The sequence below is a fragment of the Sus scrofa genome, chromosome 5, assembly GCF_000003025.6.
Source record: "Sus scrofa isolate TJ Tabasco breed Duroc chromosome 5, Sscrofa11.1, whole genome shotgun sequence".
NCBI classification, from domain to species: domain Eukaryota; kingdom Metazoa; phylum Chordata; class Mammalia; order Artiodactyla; family Suidae; genus Sus; species Sus scrofa.
Window position 1 is genome coordinate 67,760,117 of NC_010447.5, and position 22,276 is coordinate 67,782,392.

At 48.0% G+C, this 22,276-nt stretch overlaps 1 protein-coding gene across 1 annotated transcript in view; it reads left to right on the forward strand.

Annotated features, from left to right (window-relative positions):
• B4GALNT3 (beta-1,4-N-acetyl-galactosaminyltransferase 3) overlaps positions 12,231-22,276 on the forward strand; it is an 88,654-nt gene continuing 78,608 nt past the window's right edge. Inside the window, 2 exon segments of the mRNA XM_021092495.1 lie at positions 12,231-12,385; positions 12,388-12,477. Coding sequence (XP_020948154.1) covers positions 12,310-12,385; positions 12,388-12,477 — 166 coding nt within the window. The 5' untranslated portion in view covers positions 12,231-12,309.

A 22,276-nucleotide genomic window follows, 5' to 3' on the forward strand; every position in this document is an offset into this window, starting at 1 on the left:
GAAAGAATTTGAAGTACAAACTCATTTTCTTAAAAAGCAGGGGCAAAGAGTAAGCAGGATGCAATAATAAATATATGAAACTTATTTCTTGGGAAGTCTTTGTATTGCAGATCAGGGTAAGGCACAGTCACTTAGTACCAGGATTTATTGTAGTAATTGCAGGAAGAAAGCAAAGGAGAATCTTTAGATCTTTAGAAAAGAGCCGGTAGTGTCATCTGCTTTACCTTTTAAAATTTCTTTTAGCCTAGCTATAAGAATCACTTAGGAATAAATCACTTTTTTACCCATGAAATTTATGTGATTTTTTTTCACAACATAAAATAGCCTCTGGGTGTCTTACTTTTGGTCCAGTCTTATGATTCCCACCGCCTCTCCACCCACACCATACTAGGTTGGCTACCAAGATTTACTGTAATATTTGCAGCATGACAGATTATACTGTCACCACTCACTGTATACAAGAACAGAAGAAAGGAGATGGCTCCAGTCCTTACCCAGAGGAGAATTCAGGGCCCGAGCTAAAGGGAGACATGAGGAATAGAAAGAAAGGAACAGACCTGAGAAGCATTGGGAGCAGAAAGGACATCATTTCTTTGTGATAGATGAGATGTGAGTGTTAAGAAAGAGTTAAGACTAGTTCTCTAGCTCCAAAGTTACTGGCTTGGGGAACATGTGTATAATGACACCATTAGCTGAGATTTAGCATATATGAGAAGCAGCAGTTTCCAGTAAATTTGAGAATAAGGATATGGATGTCCAAAGAGAAGTTAGATTGGAGTTCCCTTTGTGGCGCATCGGAAATGAATCCGACTAGGAACCATGAGGATGATTCCTGGCCTCACTCAGTGGGTTAAGGAGCCGGCATGGCCGTGAGCTGTGGTGTAGGTCTCAGACACAGCTCAGATACCACGTTGCTGAGGCTGTGGCATAGGCTAGCAGCTACAGCTCCGATTTGACTGCCTAGCCTGGGAACTTCCATATGCCACTGGTGCAGCTGTAAAAAGCAAAACAAAACAAAAAAGAGAGAGAAAGTTAGATTAAAGGAGGTTTAGAATTATTAGCATAAAGATAATTGAAATTTTGGATCCATACCATCGATTTAGATAAGTTCAGAGATGGGGAACATATAGAATAAGAAGATAAAGCTAAAGAGGGGAACTTTAATGATCAGAGGAGATGACTGGTAAGAAAGGAGCAGTCTGGGGGTTTCCATGCGGCATAGTGGGTTAAGGATTCTGCATGGTCACTGCAATACCATGGGTTCGATCCCTGGCCCTGGAACTTCCTCATGCCTCAGGTGCAGCCGAAAAAATAAAGTGCTGCAACATGGATGGAACTAGAGACTCTCATACTAAGCGAAGTCAGTCAGAAAGAGAAAGACAGATACCATATGATATCACTTATATCTGGAATCTAATATATTAGATTCCACAAAGGAACCTTTCCACAGAAAAGAAAATCATGGACATGGGGAACAGACTTGCGGTTGCCAAGGGGGAAGGGGAGGGACTGGGAATTTGGGCTTAATAGATGCAAACTATAGGCTTTGGAATGGATAAGCAATGGGATCCTGCTGTACAACACTGGGAACTATGTCTGGTCACTTATGATGGAGCATGATAATGTGAGCAAAAAGAATATTTACATTTATGTGTGACTGGGTCACCTTGCTGTGCAGTAGAAAATTGACAGAACACTGTAAACCAGCCATAATGGAAAAAAATTAAAATCATTAAATAAAAAAAAAGGAACAATCTGAATAACAAGAAAATAGTGTTCTGGGAGTTCCCATTGCAGCTCAGCAGTAATGAACCCAACTAGTATCCATGAGGATGCAGGTTTGATCCCTGGCCTCCATCAGTGGGTTGAGTATCTAGTGTGGCCATGAGCTGTGGTGTAGGTCGCAGATGTGGCTCGGATCCCACTTTGCTGTGGCTGTGGTGTAGGCTGACAGCTGCAGCTCCAATTTGACCCCTAGCCAGGGAAATTCTCTATGGTGTGGGTGTGGCCCTAAACAGCAAAAAAAAAAAGGAAGGATGGAAGGAAGGGAGGAGAGAAAGAAAGAAAAGGAAAGAAAGAGAAAGAAAGAAGAGAGAGAGAGAAAAATAATATTACTGTGCTGGAAACCTAGGGGAATGAGAACTTCCGGAAGCCCGAGGTTGGCAGCATTGTCAGAAAAACAGACCCAATTAATCCTGGAATGTGAGTTATAGAGGCATTTCAAGTTGGCATGCTAAATAAGTGGGGTTTTTTTGGACAAATATTTATTGTACAATAATATGCTTGATAAATCAGCTCTCCTCAGGAGGTCCTGTTGTGCGCAGCAGAAATGAATCCGACTAGCATCCATGAGGATGCGGGTTCAATCCCTGGCCTTGCTCAGTGGGTTAAGGATACAGCGTTGTCATGAGCTGTAGTGTAGGTTGCAGACACGGCTCGGATCCAGCATGGCTGTGGCTGTGACGTAGGCCAGCAGCTACAGCTCCAATTCAACCACTACCCTGGGAATTTCCATATGCCTTGTGTGCAGGCCTAAAAAGCAAAAAAAAAAAAAAAAAAAAAAAAAATCAGCTCACCTCTATCTACCTACTGTCTATCCATTTTAGATAATTGAACATTCACACGTGGTTGTAAGTACAGAGTGACCTTGTGTACATTTTGCCCATGCTCCCCCCTTCAGCCACTCTGTTTTGACATAGTCTGCAGCAGGTTTTTTTTTTTTTTTTTGTTTTTGTTTTTGTCTTTCTGCCTTTTCTAGGGCTGCTTCCCGTGGCACATGGAGTCTCCCAGGCCAGGAGTCCAATCGGAGCCGCATCCACCAGCCGACACCAGAGCCACAGCCACGCGGGATCTGAGCCACGTCTTTGACCTACACCACAGCTCACAGCAACGCCAGATCCTTAACCCACTGAGCAAGGGCAGGGATCGAACCCGCAACCTCATGGGTCCTAGTCGGATTCGTTAACCACTGAACCACGACGGGAACTCCTAGTCTGCAGCTTTTGCACAGTAACTTCCAGATTAGACCACAGTGTTGTGCCTTGTGTTTGTTTTATGACATTGTCTTCTCATTTTGGCTCACAATCGTCTCATATACATTAAGCAATTAAGCATCTTCATATTAAGCAGTATCAGTGCTAATTTTATTTTTATTTTTTATTAAAGTATGGTTTATTTATAGTGTTGTGCCAATTTCTGCTGTACCACAAAGTGACTCAGTCATACATACATACGTGCATATATATGTGTGTGTGTGTGTGTGTGTGTGTGTGTGTGTGTGTGTGTGTGTGTGTGTGTGTGTATTCTTTTTTTTTTAGTATTATATTCCCTCATTATCTATCCTAGGAGGTTGGATACAGTTCCCTGTGCTATACAGTAGGACCTTATTGTCTATTGATTCTAAATGTAATAGTTTGCATCTATTAATCCCAAACTCCCCGTTCAGTGCTAATTTTAAATTAGGTCAATTTTGATATCACCATATTGACTCTTCCAGAGTTCATTGGCAGCCTTGACTTGACATTTGTAAAGTGGCAGTTAAGTATTAAATAGAGAGATCTAGAATCTGGATAAGCCTACTGTAGTAGTACTGTCATGCAGATTGTTATAAGATTTCCTTGGCCCCCAAGCTTGGTGATAAGATTCAACTGGTCTGTCTGGAGTGCTTTTACTTAGAGGATTCCCTCTGCAGCCAGACCCCTCTGGTGTCACTCCCCAGGCCCAACCAACACCTGATAAGCTGCAGCAGAAAATAGCTCTGTTGTCTATGTGCTAATAGCTCTGTTCTCTATATATCTCCCTTCTTGTCAAAACAACAAAATCCACCCCCCCCAAAACAGCCTTATAAACTTCTTCTTTCTCTATATGTCCTCTGTTTAAATCCTCTATAATTGGGATTCCGAATCTCACTGCAACTCAGTCTGACTGGCCCCCTCTTGAGTTTCTGACCCCTGTGTCTGCTGGGCCTACCCCCTTCTGTCCCTGACCCCTCTCTGAGCATCCCCAGAGTTCCCGCTGTGCCCTCTTCGTAGCCACCCCATCCCCTCCCCGCCTGATCTGCTTTCCCACAACTCCAACTGCTAATGGTGAGAATGTTTGGGGTGTCTTCTCCGAGTGGTCTCTGAAAGCAGGAGGTAATCTCCCCTGAGGAGAGTTCGGAATTTAAGGGAAAACGTACCTGGAAGCAAAATATTCCACCTAGAAAGCCAAGATGACCCTGGGATTGGAAAATGTACCGCAAAAGATAGCTGACCAAGAGGAGAAGCATCATTCAGAGGCTGACGGGACGTCTCTGAGGTAACCTTCTAAATGCTCTGAAGGAGAACCGTGTGAAACGTCCCCTAGAAAGAGCTGGACGACAGAATAAAAGGTTTTCCACCCACATCTCTTTCTCACCTGCACTGACAGCGCTCTTTGCCCCCAAAGACGCCAGGATGAACAGCAGTCTGTGTTAAGGCAGAAGAAGGGCTCATCAGCTCTCAGAGCTTAGAAAGCACTCAGCACTTCACTTTCTCTAAAAGGCTGGTCCTTATGCCGAGTGCCCTCCTGGCCCACCCTCCATCACCACGACCTGCACACAATGAATGTGGCAAGTGTGTGAGGGGACAGGAAAACAGAGCCCAAACCTCACCTCCTGACGCATGTCCCTGACTGTCCTTATTCCAAGTTCCTAAACCGGGCTTGTCTGCTTTCTCCACAGCTTGGCCAGAGGACAGGGTTCTGTTTCCCTCGGTCCTTGCAAACACTTTCCCTCAGCCTCCCGTCCTCCGGACTTCAGTGCTGACCGGAAGGGGCCGGGAGCCCGCCACTGCTGAGGTCAGACATGCTTCTTGTCCACCCTGGCCCGTCCCAGCTAGCCAGGCCCCAGGGACGGGGCCTGCTGCCTGCAGAGGGCGTGCAGAGGAGCAGCGAGGTTGCGCCTTAACTTTCCTTCTCCAGGGCCAAGCTACATTCCGGAGAACCACATACAGTGCAGATTTGTGTTTTCTTTCTTCCATCTCCAGTCCGGGTGGCGGCAGAGCTCAAAGAGTAGTCTGTTCTGGGGAAAAGACGGCGTCTGCCTCTCTCCCAAACTGGCCCTGATCAAATCCCCAGCAGCCGGTCCTTAGATAACACAGCTGAGAAACCTGAAACCATCGTGCCTAGCATCACCGTCTGGAACCGGAGACGGGCCACTGAGATGCCGCAGTGATTGCTAAGAAGCATGGCTGAGGTTCTCGCGCCAGGGTTCATAGCCTGGACCTATGAACTTAGACAAAGAAGGTTTTTAGAAAGTCTGTCTGGGGCTTGAGCACTTGAGCTGTTTTGTGGCCCTCTGCACATGTCCTGGGTTTTGGGATCATTGTTCTTCCCCAGCAAGGCCATGAGGTAGGTTAATACAGCCACGCCAGGAGTTCCCTTATGGCATAGCAGGTTAAGGATCTGGCGTTGTCACTGCTGTGGCTCAGGCCACTGCTGTGGTGCAGGTTCGATCCCTGGCCAGTGCACATACACAACTGCACTGGCCTCTTGCCTGGCTGCCTGCAGCTTTCCAGGCAGATGAGTGGGGGCAGTTGTATCTGAGGCCAGGGAAGGGCCATTCATGCTCCCATTTCTGCCTAATTAGAGGAAAGCATTTTGACATGAATGGGCTTTAGAGGAGGCAGGGCCTCCTATGAACAGAGAATAGGAACATTTTCCATCATTACAGCGTGTTTATTGCCCGACTTCTGGGCTGAGTGCTACCGAAGCAGCACAGATTACAAAATGCAGAACACATGTGGTCACCAGCAAGCCTGGTGAGGGACAAGCTGGGAAGGTGGAGTGGGAGAGGTACATGGAAGGGTTTTTTCCAGGACGAAAGAATGGAGGCAGGAAATCCAGCTTTGCTCAGAGGCTGGAGACCAACAGCTTATTCAGCAAATGCTGAGAACACCTTGGGTGCTACAGGAGGTGGTGCCAGATGCTGCCATGTGTGCAACCAAAAGGGCAGTGTGTGTACACCTGTGTGTGTACACGTGGGGACCGACTCTGTGGGCTGTGTCCTTGGGAGAAAGACAGAGCACTCTGGACCGTGGGCCTGGAGCCCCAGCAAGCCACACAGCTTGTAGACGTCAGGCATGAACTCAGAGCTGGGGGTCATCACCCTCAACTTCAGCTGCGAACTCCTCACCATTGTCTGCAGTAGCAGATGGGAGCCTGCAGACAGGAGAGAGAAGGAAAGAAGGTCTTTGCACTGGGTTTAGTGTCAGACAGGAGGTGGCGCCTTGGGGAGGGCTGAATTAGCCTCTGTTTCAGCACCAGCTAATAAGCAGCCAAGACCGCTCTTCACCCTTTCTCCTTGTAGGTCTCCCAGCAACAAAGCAAACCTGAGCAGAGGGAAATAATTGGTATTACTCAGGTGAAAACCCCACAAGTCAAAGTTAATTTTCCAACTTATATAATTGTCTGTTGACTTGCTGGGGAATACTTTTCCCTGGGGGCAGAATGCTGGAAGAGAGCTTGGAATAATTTGGTTTTGTTTGTTTATTTGTTTTTGTCTTTTTAGGACCACATCTGGGGCATATGGAAGTTCTCAGGCTAGGGGTCAAATTGGAGCTGTAGCTGCAGGCCTACATCACAGCCCACGGCAACTCTGGACCTTTAACCCACTGAGCAAGGCTAGAGATTGAACCTGCGTCCTCATGGATACTAGTCAGATTTGTTTCCACTGAGCCACAACGGGAACTCTGACCTTGAAATAATTTGGAGGCAGTCACACTGCAGGCTGGAGAGGGAAGCTAGATCCAGCCATAGACGCCAAGCTTCAAAGCATATAGTTCGGGAGTTCCCTGGTGACTTGGTGGGTTAAGGATCTGCTGTTGTCACTGCTGTGGCTCTGGTTATTGCTGTGACTTAGGTTCGATCCCTGGCCAGGGAACTTCCACATGCCCAGGTGAAGCCAAAAAGAAAAAAATCCTGGTCTGGGTCACAGCTCGAGTTTGGCCCCCAGCCACAACTCACTTGCTTGGGGAGGACATGAGGTCCTAAGTACATGAACTGCCGGTGAGTTTTGTCCCGACCCTTCAGCACATCTCTTTGGTTCCTTCGAGTCTCCATGATGCAGCCTTGCATGTGCTCCTCTGTAGGGAGGGTAAAGATGCATCTGTTTCCCAGTCCAGCATACAGAATCATTTAGGACCGCAGGTGGTAGAGCTAAGGCTTGGGGCTTAGCCAGGGCTCATAGTGCTTTTTACCAGCCAGACAGAAGGGCTCAATGGCATCGGAATCAGAAGTAATCAATAAGGGAGTTTCCATCATGGCTCAGTGGTAATGAACCTGACTAGTATCCCGGAAGATGCGGGTTTGATCCCTGGCTTCACTCAGTGGGTTAAGGATCCAGCATTGCCATAAGCTATGGTATAGGTTGCAGACGCAACTTGGATGTGGTATTGCTGTGGCTGTGGTGTAGGTCGGCAGCTGCAGCTCCAATTTGACCCCTAGTCTGGGAACTTCCAGTTTTTTAGGCCCTAGGTGCGGCTCTAAAAAAAAAAAAAAAAAAAAAAAAAAAAAAAGTAACCAATAAGAAGCACTCAATGACGGCCTCCACCTTCTCCTGGGATCAGCCTCCACAGTAGCAAACTCCGCAGGAAGATTTGTAAACGTTGGACTCATGGAAGGAAGGGGCAGGTAAAGAGCTGTCCACGCAGCATTGATGAGGGCAGGGAGGAGAGGATGAGAAGAATGATCATGTGGCCAGTGAGTTACGGATGTGTTGAGAGTGAGCTCACAGTTTCCAGGGTGAGTGTATTTCTCCAGGGGAACTTCCAGGGTAGCAACATGTGTGAAGGGGCGGGGGAGAAAAGCGCTAAGTCTGACGTTAGAAAACCTGAGTTTGAGTCCCATCTCAGGGGCACCTATGTCACCTTGAGTAAGTTATTTATCCTTTCCTACCTGCAAATCAGAATCAGAGAAACCAACAGCTTTGGGTTGTGGGTGATTTGCATGAGTTGGTCGTGGCCCTTGGGGACAGCTTCAGTACTGTTCATTTCTTTCTCAGGAATTCTCTCAGGGGAACTTAGGCCTCTACGTCTTGGTCTAAGACATTAGTGATGGCCCAGAGATCCTCATTGATTTATCACTGGAATTCCCAACGAAGGTATCTCCAAGAAACACATTTGAAGAGCAGGGAAGCTCCTGAAGTAACAGAGTGAGGGTCTCTCTGGGTGTAAAGGAATCTGGATGGTTGGGCAGAAGAAGGAGCCCTCTCTGGGTGCAAGGGGAAGAGGGCCAGAGGCTCAAGAGCTGGTTCTAGTCCTGATTTCGTCACTCATCGGTCCTGTGAACTTGGTGCAGGTCATCTTCAAGAAACTGAGCTTGCTTGCGAAGCCTGTCTGTAAAAGGGAGAATACCTCCCCTGCTATTCTCACGGTACGGTGAGAAATAAAATACGCATGCTGTAAGCTCAAGGGTGCTACGTTACAAAGTAGATGTCAGGTTTTAGGAAAGGGGAAGTAGCACCAGGTTTAAGGGAATTAGTATATTCTGGCATCCCTACAGTCTAGGATAAGCGTTGCTCCTGGTACAAGAGTTCTGCTAATACAGTGACAGGTCACTGGCCACCCCTCCCTCTTAACAAATCAGAGTTTTCCTGGGCTAGCCTCGGCCCATTTTAGAAAGCTTAGGTTGATTTCCCTTACAAAGCCTCTGTAATCTGGGGCAAGAAGCTTTGTGCTTTGTCTTGATGCTGACATCCTTGCCAAGCCAAAGATAGAGACTGTCCCATCAGTATCACAGGTGACATACTGAAACTTATTTTTTTCCTTGGTGCAATTTGTGTGAGGTGACCCTGGGCCATTCTAGTGCCAGGTCTGAAGTGCGAGAGTGAAAGGATGGAGAAAAGCATGAGAAGAACCAGTGAATATCAGTTAAACTGATGTGATGATGGACAGACTTTGGTGGCAATATTATGCCACCAAAATTTGTCATCATGAATACCTCTGGACCTGAGGGAGGATGACAGCTAGCTCAATTAATGGAGAAAGGAATTTGGGTCTCAAAGTTTATCTCCTCACCTGCTATGGTGTCACTAGGAGTTGAAAAGGGATTTGAATAGGGAGTCTGAAAGCGGGGTCTGGTGTGAGGCAGCCACAGCAGGAAAGGGAACGGAAGGGGGAGGGAGTGTCCCAGGGGGTTCCTGGCCTCAGTACCCCTTCCCAGCCCTGCACTCTCACCATAAAACCGGCAAAGAAACCATCTGTTCAAGGTATAAGAACAGAGTAGGAGTGAGGAGAGGAGGGTGAAAGATTGAGAGGTACAGACTGATCTCTTTCCTTTTCTGAATTTCCTTGGAATTCACTCCTTGGACCAGAAACCCAACTTTTAAAGTGTCAACTTTCTATTTTAGTGTAATATCTTTTCTCAGCTAAATGGCACACTCCCTGTTTTGTAGCTCTTCTCGTTCCCGCATAATACACACTTCAAGGGTTTGGTTGATCGAAGGCATGGCAGTTCTTCAGGAGGGCCAGCCTTGAGGAGAGACTCGTGGGGCTGCCACCTCTCTCTGTCAGAGTACCGATAGTGGCTTAACCTCACATCCAGTGTGCTTGCCCCTAGTGAGAGAGATCCTGGTCCCCTGCCCCCTCCCTCAACCAAGCGTGTGCACTCTGGCCGCTCCTGTCCGGTCTTCTGGAGAGAAAGAAGAGGTGGGAAGTGCACCCATCTGTGGTTTGGACCTTCGCAGAGACATTTCCTTGGGGCTATTATTAGAGAATTGTCCTTCAAATTCACCCTTTGCTAAAGAACTACACTGAGAGTTCTGGGGGCTGCTGACTCTAGTCCAGAGTATCCCTTGCTAAATGGATGGTGTGCTGCGTCCTGGGGATGGACAGTTCCCATCTTTGAAGCCTTACGGAGAAGTTAGGAAACAAGACTCAAAGTGAGTGTGTACCTATCAGGGGGTGGGTACAGATCAGAGCATCGGTTCTGCGAAAGCTCCAAGGATGATGGGGCTGCTTAGGACTGGGCTGGTCCAAGAAAGCTTCATAGGCCTGAAATGGACTTTGAAGAAGGGGTCAGACCTGACCCAAATGAAAAGGAAAATGTGTTGGAGGCAGTAAATGAATTCGTTTTAGCTGAAGCAACTTTCACATGGTCACGCAAAGTTGGAAGAGGTTTTGGAAGATCTTGAATTCCACATTGACATCTGCATTTTATTTATTTATTTAGTTAGCTTTTTAGGGCTGAAGCCACCTTTGGCATATGGAGGTTCCCAGGCTAGGGCTTGAATCGGAGCTATAGCTGCCAGCCTATACCACAGCCACAGCAACATGGGATCCGAGCCGTCTGCCACCTACATCACATCTCATGGCAATGTGGGATCCCTAACCCACTGAGTGAGGCCAGGGATCAAATCCACATCCTTAAGGATACTAGTCTGTTTTGTAACCCACTGAGCCACGATGGAACACCCAACATTTTGCATTTTAATGGTAAGCACTAGGGAGTCATTAAATATTTTGAGGTGCATGGATGTGTAAAAAAAAATTGTAAAAACCTAGTGGTAATGGAGAGGATGGTAGGGGAATGCAGGTGGGGAGCCTGGAGTTGGGGGGGGAGTGGCAAAGCTAGGAAAAGTTACATAATCCAGTAGAGACTATAGGACAGCTGAACATCCAGCAAAAGTGGTAGCAGAGAGAGGGGGAAACAGCATTGAATTCTGTGAATTTCTGTCACTGAACATTCTTTGCATGTTGTGCATTTGCTTTAAAATATCCGGGAATGCTTGTTTGTTTGTTTTTGGCTGTACCCCTGGCATGTGGAAGTTCCTGGCCCAGGGATATAACCCATGTCACAGCAGCAATCCAATCCACAGCAGTGACAATACTGGATCTTTAACCTGCTGAGCCACCAGGGAACTCCCTGGGAATGCTTCTGATCCTCAGCTTTCCTCATGATCTCTTGGCCATTCTCTCCGGGAGAAAAATTGAAAAAGGAAACTGTACTGTTCACTGTTGAATGACCTCAGGCAGTCCGCTGTGCTCCTCTGAACTTTAATTATCTCATTTAAATCAGATAGTAATGTTTTACCTGCCTGAAGGCAGAGGACTGGAATTCACAATATCTTGATGAACTTTTTAACCTCAGGAGTGAGTTTCTATGTTTTGGGTTTTTTTGGGGTTTTTTGGGGTTTTTTTTTTTGGTTTCTATTTTTGTTTTTCTTTTTTTTTCTTTTATTATTATTTTTTGCTTTTTAGGGTCACACCCACTATGGAAGTTCCCAGGCTAAGGGTACAAACGGAGCTGCAGATGCCATCCTATGCCAAAGCCACAGCAACTCAGGACCTGAGCTGCATCTTCGACCTTCCCCGCAGCTCAAGGCAACTGCAGGATCCTTACCTCACTGAGCGAGGCCTGGTAGGGAAACCCGGTCCTCATGAATACGAGTCAGGTTCTTAACCTGCTGAGCCACAAGTGGAACTCCTGTTTTTGTTTTTTACTTGTAATTCTTCCTCAGAACTCTTTAACATCTACTCTCCCCCCCAAAGCTCTGTTATGCTAGTCTGGGAAAAACTACTTGGGGTTCACGCTGGAGTGCCATTATAACTCTCCCAGTGCCTCTTGGAGATGTGCTAAGGCTGGAGAGGAAGGGTCCTGAGATCCGACTTGGAAGAGGGGACTAACTGAATTAAGTGTTCATGGCTTCCGAACTCTCATTACCTAAAGCAGGGAGTCGGGTCATTGCAGGCCACGAAAGGCCCCCAGCCTCCCCAACACTCCCCCCACCCCCCCCCACCCCCCCCACCCCCGCCCCGGACGTCTACCCAGCTTGGACTTCACTTCGGCCAGGGGAGTAACTCTGCCCAATCTCCCTCAGACGCGGAGGCCAGATCACAACTCGCCCCCGCGCGCCCTGCGCACCCTTAGTGGGCCGAGGCGCGGGCGACCAGAGAGACCAGGGCTCGCAGTTCCCTTCCTGGCGCGGCTCAGGGGCGGGACCCACCTGTGTTCGGAGGCGGGGCCAGGCTGGGGGCGGGGCAGGTGGGCAGCGGCCGGAGCCGCGGGAGGGGGGCACGAGGAGGGGCGGGCGCACCTGGGGAGCCTCCTCGTGGGCAGACGCGGGAGCGAGCAGGGAGCGAGGAGCGGCTGGGCAGCAGGCAGCTAGCCCTTACCCCGGCGTGGGCGGGAGACCGGAGGGCCCACGGGAGGAACCAGGCTGCGCCGAGAGCCCCGGGCCGGCGCGGGAGCCGGGGGCCTGCGCGGAGCATGAGCCGGCTCCCCGCGGCGGAGCGGCCGGGGGAGGCGGCCAGGGCGCGGCGCTAAGATCTGGCCGGGGCTGGGGGGCGCGGCGCCATGGGGGGCCCCCGGGCCTCGCGGCTCCTGTTGCTCCAGCGCCCGGTCAAGCTGCTGCGAAGGCGCTTCCGGCTGCTGCTGCTCTCGCCCTGGTGTCCGTGGGGCTCTGGACTCTTTATCTGGAACTGGCGGCGTCGGCCCAGGTCGGCGGGAACCCCTTGAACCGGAGTAAGTAGCGCGGGCGCCGAGGAGGGTTAGGCAGGGCCGGCGGCTCCCGCGTCTGGGGGACCCGCCCCCCCAACTGAGACCGGGTCTCCAGGTGCCGGGCGCCCGGCGGGAGCAAGGCCGGGGAGCCGCGGGGCCGGCGCCGGGCTGAGGGCTGCGGGACGCCGGCCGGGTCCTTTATTTTAACCGGTCCTCCGGGAGTCACTCGCCTCCCCCTCTTCCCACACGCCACTCCCCTCCCAGCCCCTTCCTCTTCCTCTGAGTCCCCCCCCCACCACCACCACAGCGGTCCCCTCTCCTGGTCCTGGCCATCTCTCAGCGTGTTGTGTGCAGCCTCCGTGGGGCACCCTGCGGAGTGGGCTGAACCCCCAGAGCCTGTTCAGGGAGCAGCGGCCAGTTCAGCGGACCAAACAGTGGGTCTATTCCTGCTTCTCTTTTTCACTGAGCCAGGGCCGCTTGATTTTTCTGTGCCTTGGGTTCCTCCTAGGAAAACGGGAGAGGGGTGGTCTTTTTTTTGCCCTCTGACGGGCTTGGCTGTCTGAAAGCATTTTCAGTTTACTACTGATGGAGTAAAGTAAAACTCCCAACGCGTCAGGGACTGTGTGAAAGGTCGCTGGAAGAGTTGGAAGAAGGAGACACTCCTAGAACTACCAGGTGCCTTTCCCAAGGCTGAGGGGTGGAGGTTTATAATTCCAGGACATTGTCTGGAATTATAAACATTCTCCCTTTCAGGAACCCAGAGGAAGGACTGATGAAACTCTGCTGAGAAGATGCTCTAAGTTCTTGTGTCAGCTGCTCTGCCCAGGGCTGGGTGTGGTGCTTTGCCTCCTCTTGTGGCCAAAGACAGGGAATTACTAGGGTGGGTAATTGAGCTGGTTCAGGGTAGAGATAGATATTTATGGCAGAAACTCTCACTCTGTGGCAGTTGCAGTAACTCTGGCTGAGCATTGGAGTCTGAGATTCCATTCCTGGTTCTGCCACCAACTACCTGGTTGAGGAGTCCGGGGGAAGATGGCGGCTTCTTAGGTAGAAGAAAGCTGGACTAAATCATTTCCAAGGTCCCTTTCAATGTGGACAGTAAGGTTGTGTGATCTCCCTGCCTCTGCGTTTCCTGGGTCAGGGAGCTCAGCCCAGGAGGAAGGCTTTGCCCAGGCATCATCTCTCACTCTGGCTCCCAGCCTCTGCCTCCTCCTCAGCCATCAATTCCTGGGTCTGTTTGTTTTCCCTCTAGATGAGTTTTAACTCACTGACTGGGTTTTCTTATTCTTTGTTTCCTTTTCCAAGCTGACCCTTCTCCAGAAGAATGTTCCCATCTTCTTATTCCAAAATTGGCTTTCTATTTCCCTAACTATCATTTTTAACCGGGGCCCATACCTGGGCACAATGGACCACTCTTATCCTCTTTGCATCCTCCTAGATCCCTGAAGCCCACCTGCTGTCAGGGTGGCTTTTCATGCTGGGCTGACCCATTGTGTTCCACTCTTCCCTTGATTTCTTTTTGGAATAAGATTTGGACAATGGCTCTGGTCTCCCATCCTTTGTTTTTAAGAAGTTCAGACAAGGTGTATCAATGTCTTCTCTTGTCTCATAGGTTTTACTCCCAGCTGGGCTGTTCCTCTGGAGGGCAAGCATGGGAGGAGGAATTAGGATGTGAGGAGTTGGGGGTGGGGGACAGGGAGCCTTCCTTCTTCTACAGCCCAGCTTACAGCAGCAACCAGAACCCTGACTTGGCTCTGTTTCCCAACAAGCCACCCTGCCTCTCTCTGGCAGCCCCGGCCAACTCACTCCACCACCAGCCTTCCTGTCATCTCAGAGCCAGCCTCTGTTACCAAGAACCCTTCATTTGCCTGTCCCTGTGTGGTGGGTCACTGATCTGGCGCTAGAAGAAGTGTGTGGAGAGGTGGCGGTTACAGACTCCAGGGTGGTAAAGTAATGACAGGGGAGTGTGCTTCCGGCTTCTTCATGGAATAACCCAGTAGTTTGATATGGTGATATGCAATTTGGGCTCCATATGTAGAAAAAGATACAACCACAATTGGAGTAACTTCAGAGAGAAGCCACCAAAATCATTAACGGATAGAAAAATGGGTCCCTTGACAAAAGAAGGAGAGCTCTTCACTCACTCAAACAAATATTTGTTTAGCACATAGCTGGAGCACGGCATTGTGCTGGGTCACTTAGATGTGGTGATGACTTGCACTCCCTTACTGTGGTCTCATAGCTTTCTCTGTACCGGGGGGTTGGGTGCATATATGAAAATAATCGTAATTCGAGACAACCATTATGTTTGACAAAGGTAGAAGTAGACGTTGCTGTGACACTTCTGGAGATGGGACACGGCTCTTTGAACTAATATTTCATGGAAGTGGTGACATTTCAGGAGATCCTTAGGAGTTGATAAGAGTCTGATGAATACAGAAAAAGCTATCCAGGCAGAAGGAGCAACAGAAGCAAAGACCAAGAGTCAAGGAAAAGTTAGTGTTTGGGAGCATTGAGCACCTGCTTTTGGTGAAGCAGAGGGTGGAGGCGAATATCGGTTGGTGCTATATCATGAAAGACTTTGAATAAACCATTCATTCAGTAGATAGGAGAAAGCAGCTGGAAGTGTTGTAGAATGGAACAGTCAAGGAGATAGTAAAGCTGTTTAACGATTGTGTACTTTGTATGGAGCCTGTTCTGGGGTGGGGGGGCGGATGGCTCCCTGCTGTGGCTGGCATTAGCCCTTTAGCTGCTGCGTCATGGAGCTTCCCCGGGGACAGGTCAAGGCTCTAGTGGGACATTCAGAGGGCCTGGGGCTATATACCACTACATACCAGTACTTTGACCACTGGCATAGCCGTACTGGTGTGTACTGGCTGAAAGCAATCCTGGGAGCAGGCTATTATTGGAAGTTAAAGACTCCATTCTAGCAGGTTTTAATGAGCTATACCCATTTGTTCAGATTGGATTGGCTACGTCCTGCTTGAGGGCAGAGGCTGGACTCAAATGGTTTCTAGGTTCTTTGCTCTATAATTGACCTACCACTGGGACCAGCTTGGTGCAGGAGCCAAGCATCACATCTGGGCGCAGAGCCAGGACCGAGTGGAAGTGTGCACCAGCCTCTTTCTGAATCTGGAATGTCCCCATTTAAGTGCCCAGCTTACCTGCTGAACCCCAAAGTGTTCTCAAGCTCAGGACTCAATCAGCTTTTACCCCTGAAACCGTAACACATCTCTCTGGCTGGCCCTTGTGATTTCCTTCTTTTTTCCTTTTTTTCCAGATTTTTATTTCTTCTATTATAGTTGATGGCCCTTGTGATTCCTAATTGACTCTGAGTGTGCTGAGGAGGCACACCCACAGATGTCAGGCGGGCCCTGTGGCCCTGGGGTCACCACAGCCATTCCAATTTGAAAAGGATACAAGCCCTTCAGGAACAGAGGAAACTCAGGGCAGAATAGTAACCTGAGATATAAGCGAGGGAGAGGGGCAGAGCAGGGATGTGGCTTAGAGCTGAGACTCAGAGCAGAGGCAATGGAGAGGGAAGCACAGCTGCTTTCTGGGCTCCTTGTGGCCGGGACCCTGTGGCATTCCGCCCTGGCTGGGCTGGCCCCCTTTCCTGTGTTCTGCTTACCTCTCTTTATGTTGCTATTCTGGCCACCCGGCTGCTGCATGTAACTTCAAATCAGTATTCAATTCAGGGCAAATACTAGGTACTCAGATACCTTCTGGTTATGGATGGTAAGCTCTGAATTTCCAAGCACCTGATATTTTCCACTGGCAGATACTTTGTTTATCAGTGACAGATCCAAGAATAGAACCTAGGAATTCTTGTTCCTTGTACCATAATACATATAAACAACAATAGCCTTTGAACACAAATGCGAAAGAGAATCAAGCCATCAGTGCTTTTTGATTAAAAGTGTGTTTCCTCCGGACCAGCGAGGTCTGTGCCAGGATCGCAGTGTGAAAGGACAGGAGCTCTCACCCAGCCTTGGCCTCTGCTTCCCTGGCCTTTACAGTCCTTTCTGACATGGCCCCGGAATGACAGCAGCACAGCTGGCCCTGCTGTCCACCCAGGGACCCTGGTCTGGGCTGAGGCCCCATTCTCCTGCTCGGTGGTCCTGGGAGTTATTCAGAAGCCCTGCACAGTTTTAACTGCTTTGCAGCACCAGGTCTTTGAAGCAGCCACTCTGTGCCAGTTTTAGGAGGGGCTGGGAGTGCACTGCAGTAGTTTTCCAGGCCCTGGAGCCTGGTCTTGCCCTCCAGTGCTGGGCTTTATGGAGCGGAGCAGAGCAGCCGCCAGAGCAGAGTTTGCTTTGGAAGGGGGCCTGGAGGCTGTTCTTGGAGTCAGCCACTCACTGTCTGGTTCTCTACCCAGTTCCACCAGCCTCAGATCCTACCCTTTTCATTTCCACAAGCACGTTTCCTTCTGTCCAAGGATGGTGAGGTCTTAGCTAGGCCAACCATGCATTCTTCCTTTGACTTTGTAATCCAATTAATAGATTCATATGTTATCTGGTATAAAAAGTACTACTGGAAAAGTTGAGACGGGTTTGGATGGGGCATATAAAGGGCCCCAGGCTGAATATGTTATGCATCCTGAGCAAAGCATGATGGATAGATCTTTATATTTTTACAGATGCTTAGTTTCCAGCAATTGCTGCTTTTAATGTTAGAAGTATCCATGAGATATTTCCATATGTCACGGGGTCATTGCTATGGTGTGAGTTTGATCCTTGGTCCTAGCACTTGCCATGCTGTATAGGCACAGCCAAAACAATTAAAAAAATTTTTTTTGGTATTTTTAGGGCTGCACCTGTGGCATATAAAAGTTCCCAGGCTAGGGGTCAAATCAGAGCTGCAGCTGCCAGTCTACGCCACAGCCACAGCAACGCCAGATTTGAGCCATGTCTGCGACCTACACTGCAGCTCATGGCAATGCTAGATCCTTAACCCATTGAGTGGGGCCAGAGCTCGAACCCTTGTCCTTATGGATATTAGTTGGGTTCATTACTGCTGAGCCACAATAGGAACTCCTAAATTTCTTAACTATTGACCAACTTTTTGAGAAAATAAGCTTGCAAATTGTCCTTGTGGTCCCTGTGTTTTTTGTTGTTGTTGTTTTCTGCTTTTCATGGGAGTATCTTATATGCACAGAAAAGTGCACATGTAAGGGTACAGACTGAACACACCCCTGTAAGGACACCCTGCTGAATGAGCAGAGGATTACCATCACTTTAGGTCACTACCATATGCACAGATTAATTTAGTCTATTTTTAGACTTTATGGAAATGGAATCACTGTGTGATTTTGTTTTCTTTTTCTTCTTCTTCTTTTTTTTTTTTTTTTTTTTTTTGTCTTTTTAGGGCCATACCCGTGGCATACAGAAGGTACCAAGCTACAGGTCGAATCAGAGCTGCAGTGGCTGGCCTGCACCCAGCCACAGCAATACCAGATCCCTAACCCACTGAGTGAGGCCAGGAATCACCTGCATCCTCATGGATACTAGTTGGGTTCTTAACCTGCTAAGCCACAATGGGAACTCCTTAATTTTTATTTATTTGGTTTTTTGGCTGTACCTTCGGCATGTGGAGGTTCCTGAGCCAGGGATTGAACCTGCACCACACCAGCGACCAGAGCCATAGCAGTGACAATGCTGGATCCTTAACCTGCTGTGATTTATTTAGTTAGTTAGTTAGTTTTGACGGCTGCCCCTGAGGCATATGGAGGTTCCCAGGCTAGGGGTCAAATCAGAGCTGCAGCCGCTGGCCTACACCACAGCTACAGCAGTGCTGGATGGATACTAGTCAGATTCGTTTCTGCTGAGCCAGGAATTCCTGATTTATTTCTTTATGATTATAAAAAGGACACATGTTCATTATTTACCAGATAATGGCTGCATGTCTAGACTACGTTAACCCCTGTAAAATTACCTTTTTGTGCTTTAGGCACCCACGTACAACTGATACAGTAACTTAAGGAAGGGCCAAGGAAGACCCAGGACCTAAGTGCTATGAGAGACAGCCCTGTGAGAGTCTCCAAGGAAGGGGTTGAGAACCATTGCTTATCCTGTATATGAGAACCTCCCAGAGATGTTTCTTCTGGTCTTCCCCCTCCCCCCTGTTTTAGAGATATAATTGACATATTAGTTTAAAGTATACAACATAATGATTTGATATGTGTATATATTGCAAAATGATCACTATATTAAGTTTGGTTAACATCTGTCATCCCACATAATTACATTTTTTATTCTTGTGATGAGAACTTTTCTTCTGGTTTTGATGTTGAGCAATCCGTTTGTTTTAATTTTTATTGGTCATGTCAACTGTATAACCACTCAGGTTTCTCCCTTTGTGTTGGTTACTAGAAAGCTTTAGAATTCAGTTTTTGGGAGTTCCCGTCGTGGCGCTGTGGTTAATGAGTCCGACTAGGAACCATGAGTTTGCGGGTTCGGTCCCTGCCCTTGCTCAGTGGGTTAACGATCCGGCGTTGCCGTGAGCTGTGGTGTAGGTTGCAGATGTGGCTCGGATCCTGCTTTGTTGCTGTGGCTCTGGCGTAGGCCAGTGGCTACAGCTCCGATTCGACCCCTAGCCTGGGAACCTCCATATGCCGCAGGAGCGGCCCAAAGAAATAGCAAAATATGGAAAAACTTATAAAAGTTTTGTGATCTACATTTTGGCATCAGTTTTGTGCCTATATCTTTTTCTTTTTTCCCCACAACTATTCTCATTTATGTTGTCTTATATTCTGTGATACTTGCAAGCCATGTTAAGTTTTTCTGGACCAAATCAAGGCATAAAGAAGTCAGTGACAGTGCTATGGTATATATAAAAGTATGAAGAAGAGTAGTTCTCTTATGGTATGGCAGGTTAAGCGTCTGGTGTTGTCACTGCTGTGGCTGGGTTCAGTCCCTGACCAGAGAATTTCCATATGCTGCAGGCACAGCCAAAAAAAAAAAAAAAAAAAAAAAAAAAGAAGAAGAAGAAGAAATTAACAATCACCTCCTGAGGAGTTCCCATCTTAGCACAGTGGAAACAAATCCAACTAGGAACTGTGAGGTTGTGGGTTCGATATCTGGCCTCGCTCAGTGGGTTAAGGATCCGGTGTTGCCATGAGCTGTGGTGTAGGTCACAGACTTGGATCGGCTCTAGCATTGCTTTGGCTGTGGTGTAGGCCGGCAGCAACAGCTCTGATAGACCCCTAGCCTGGGAACCTCCATATGCCACGGGTGTGACCCTAAAAGGACAAAAGACAAAAAACAAAACAAAACAAAACAAAAAAACAATCACCTGAAATTCCACTACTCTGACCTAGAGGTTTTTGTGATAACCAGATGCTGGATTCTGGAAAGAATTCTAGATTAAAAAGCCAAAATATTTGGAGTTCCCGTTGTGGCTCAGTGGAAACAAATCCAGCTAGTATCCATGAGGATGTAGGTTTGATGCCTGGCCTTGGTTAAGGATCCAGCATTGCCATGAGCTTTGGTGTAGGTTGAAGATGTGGCTTGGATCTGGCCCTGCTATAACTATGGTGTAGGCCAGCAGCTACAGCTCCAATTTGACACCTGTCTAAGACCCCCATATGCTGTGAATGCGGCCCTAAAAAAAGAAAAAAAGAAAAAACTTTGTTGAGGTGGGAGTAACATATACACACTACTGTGTATGAAATAGATAATTAACTAGAAGGACCCACAGGGAAATCTACTCAGTAGTCTGTAATAACGTGTATGGTAACGTATATGGGAAAAAAGAATGGATATATGATATATATAACTGAATCACTTCGCTGCCCACCTGAAATACAACATTGTAAGTAAAAAAAGTGCAAAGAGAGTAGGTCTGGCAAAAATAAAAATAAATAAATAACTTCTTAAAAAAAACCCCACAACACTTTATTGAATTTGGAGTTCCCCAGTGGCCTAGTGGTTAAGGGTCTGGCATTGTCACTGCTGTGGCTTGAGTCACAGCTGTGGCACAGGTTCAGTCTCTGGCCTGGGAACTTCTATATGCCACGGGCACAGCCAACAAGAAAAATACTTGGAGTTGCCATTGTGGCGCAGTGGTGATGAACCTGACTAGTATCCATGAGAATGTGGATTCGATCCTGGCCTCTCTAAGTGGGTTAAGGATCTGGCGTTGCTGTGACTGTAGTGTAGGCCAGCAGCTACAGCTCTGATTCTCTGATTTGACCCCTATCTTGGGAACTTCCGGATGCCCGGTGTGGTCCTGAAAAGACAAAAATAAATAAACAAATAAATAAAAATACTTCATTGACTCCTGGAAAAAAACACTTTATTGGTAAAAATGCTGTCATCTGAGACTTCAGTGAGTCTTAATCTTTTTGCACTAGTAGCATCAAATATCACTGACCACAGATCACCATAGCAAATAGAATAGTAATAAAGTTTGAGTAGTTACTGCTGTGCATGGGATCGGTGGCATCTCTGCAGCTCCTGGAAGCAGGTTCCTTCTCTGGCCCAGGGCAGTGGGTTCCGGCATTGCCGCAGTTGTGGCTCAGGTTGAAACTGTGGCTGGGATCTGATCCCTGACCCAGGAACTCCATATACCATGGGGCGGCTCCAAAAAAAAAAAAGAAAAAAGAGGATTTTCTGTTGTGGCTCAGCAGTTAGCGAATCTGACTGGCATCCACGAGGACGCACGTTCATTCCTGGACTTTCTCAGTGGTTTAAGGATCCAGCATTCCCGTGCACTATGGTGTAGGTCGCAGACAAGGCTTAGATCCTGTGTTGCTGTGGCTGTGGTGTAGGCCAGCAGCTACAGCTCTGATTTGACCCCTAGCCTGGGAACCTCCATATGCCACAGGTGTAGCCCTTAAAAAAAAAAAAAAAAAAAAAAAAAGCAAGAAAAAGAAAAAAGAAACAGTTCAAAATGAACAAATGCTGTTGGAAAAATGGTGCCAATAGACTTGCTCAATGCAGGGTTGCCACAAACCTTCAATCTGTTAAAAAAAAAAAAAAAAAAAAAAACCCTACAATATCTTCTAAGTGCAATGAAGCAAGGTGTGCCTATATAAATGCCCAGGAAATTAAGTGATGTGTCATTTTCATTCTTATTTTGAAATCCCAAGTGATGCAGAAGTGATTCATTTTAAAACTGGAGTAAAATGTTTGTGAGCATTTACTTTTTTATGGGGGGATAAAAAGCATTGATGAGTCCTGGAAAGACTTAAGGAATTTGAAGACAGGGCAGGATTCAAATCCAAACTTTATTACTCACCAGTTCCAGGACCTTATTCCTTTTCAAGCCTCAGATGCTTCATCGGGATAGTGGGGTTACATTACCTTCCTGTAGAGCCTTTCTTGTAAGTAAGATTAGTGAGCTGCACACATTACGGGCCCAATTAGACTGCAATAAGCCTAGCACACGTTAAAGCTCAAAGAATGTTGCTTCCCATCTCTTCCCTTTTGGAGTTTACAACCTGGTAGAAATTAGGGAAAGGCAGGGCCCACAGGGGTGCATGGGTCCATTCTTCAGCTGGCCCTTTTGCTGGCCATGCCCAGTCCCTCAGCCATCTCCAGGCCACCTGTGTCCACACCTGCCACCACTTGCACATTCTTCCAGGGCAGAGTACCCCAGGCAAAGGTCTGTGTTGATGGGGAGGGGCTAGAAGTCAAGTATTTTGCTGAGAGTCAGAGCTATTTGGGGGGTGGACCAGGGCACCAGGGCTCAGCAGTTGTCACTCTGCAGCACGTCCTTCACGTATGCTCAGGGGACTTCCGGGCCTGAGAGGCAAGAACACTGGGTTTTATCTCTGCTCAGATCCTAGCTTTAAGCCAACTTCTCCTGGGTTCTTGGGCAA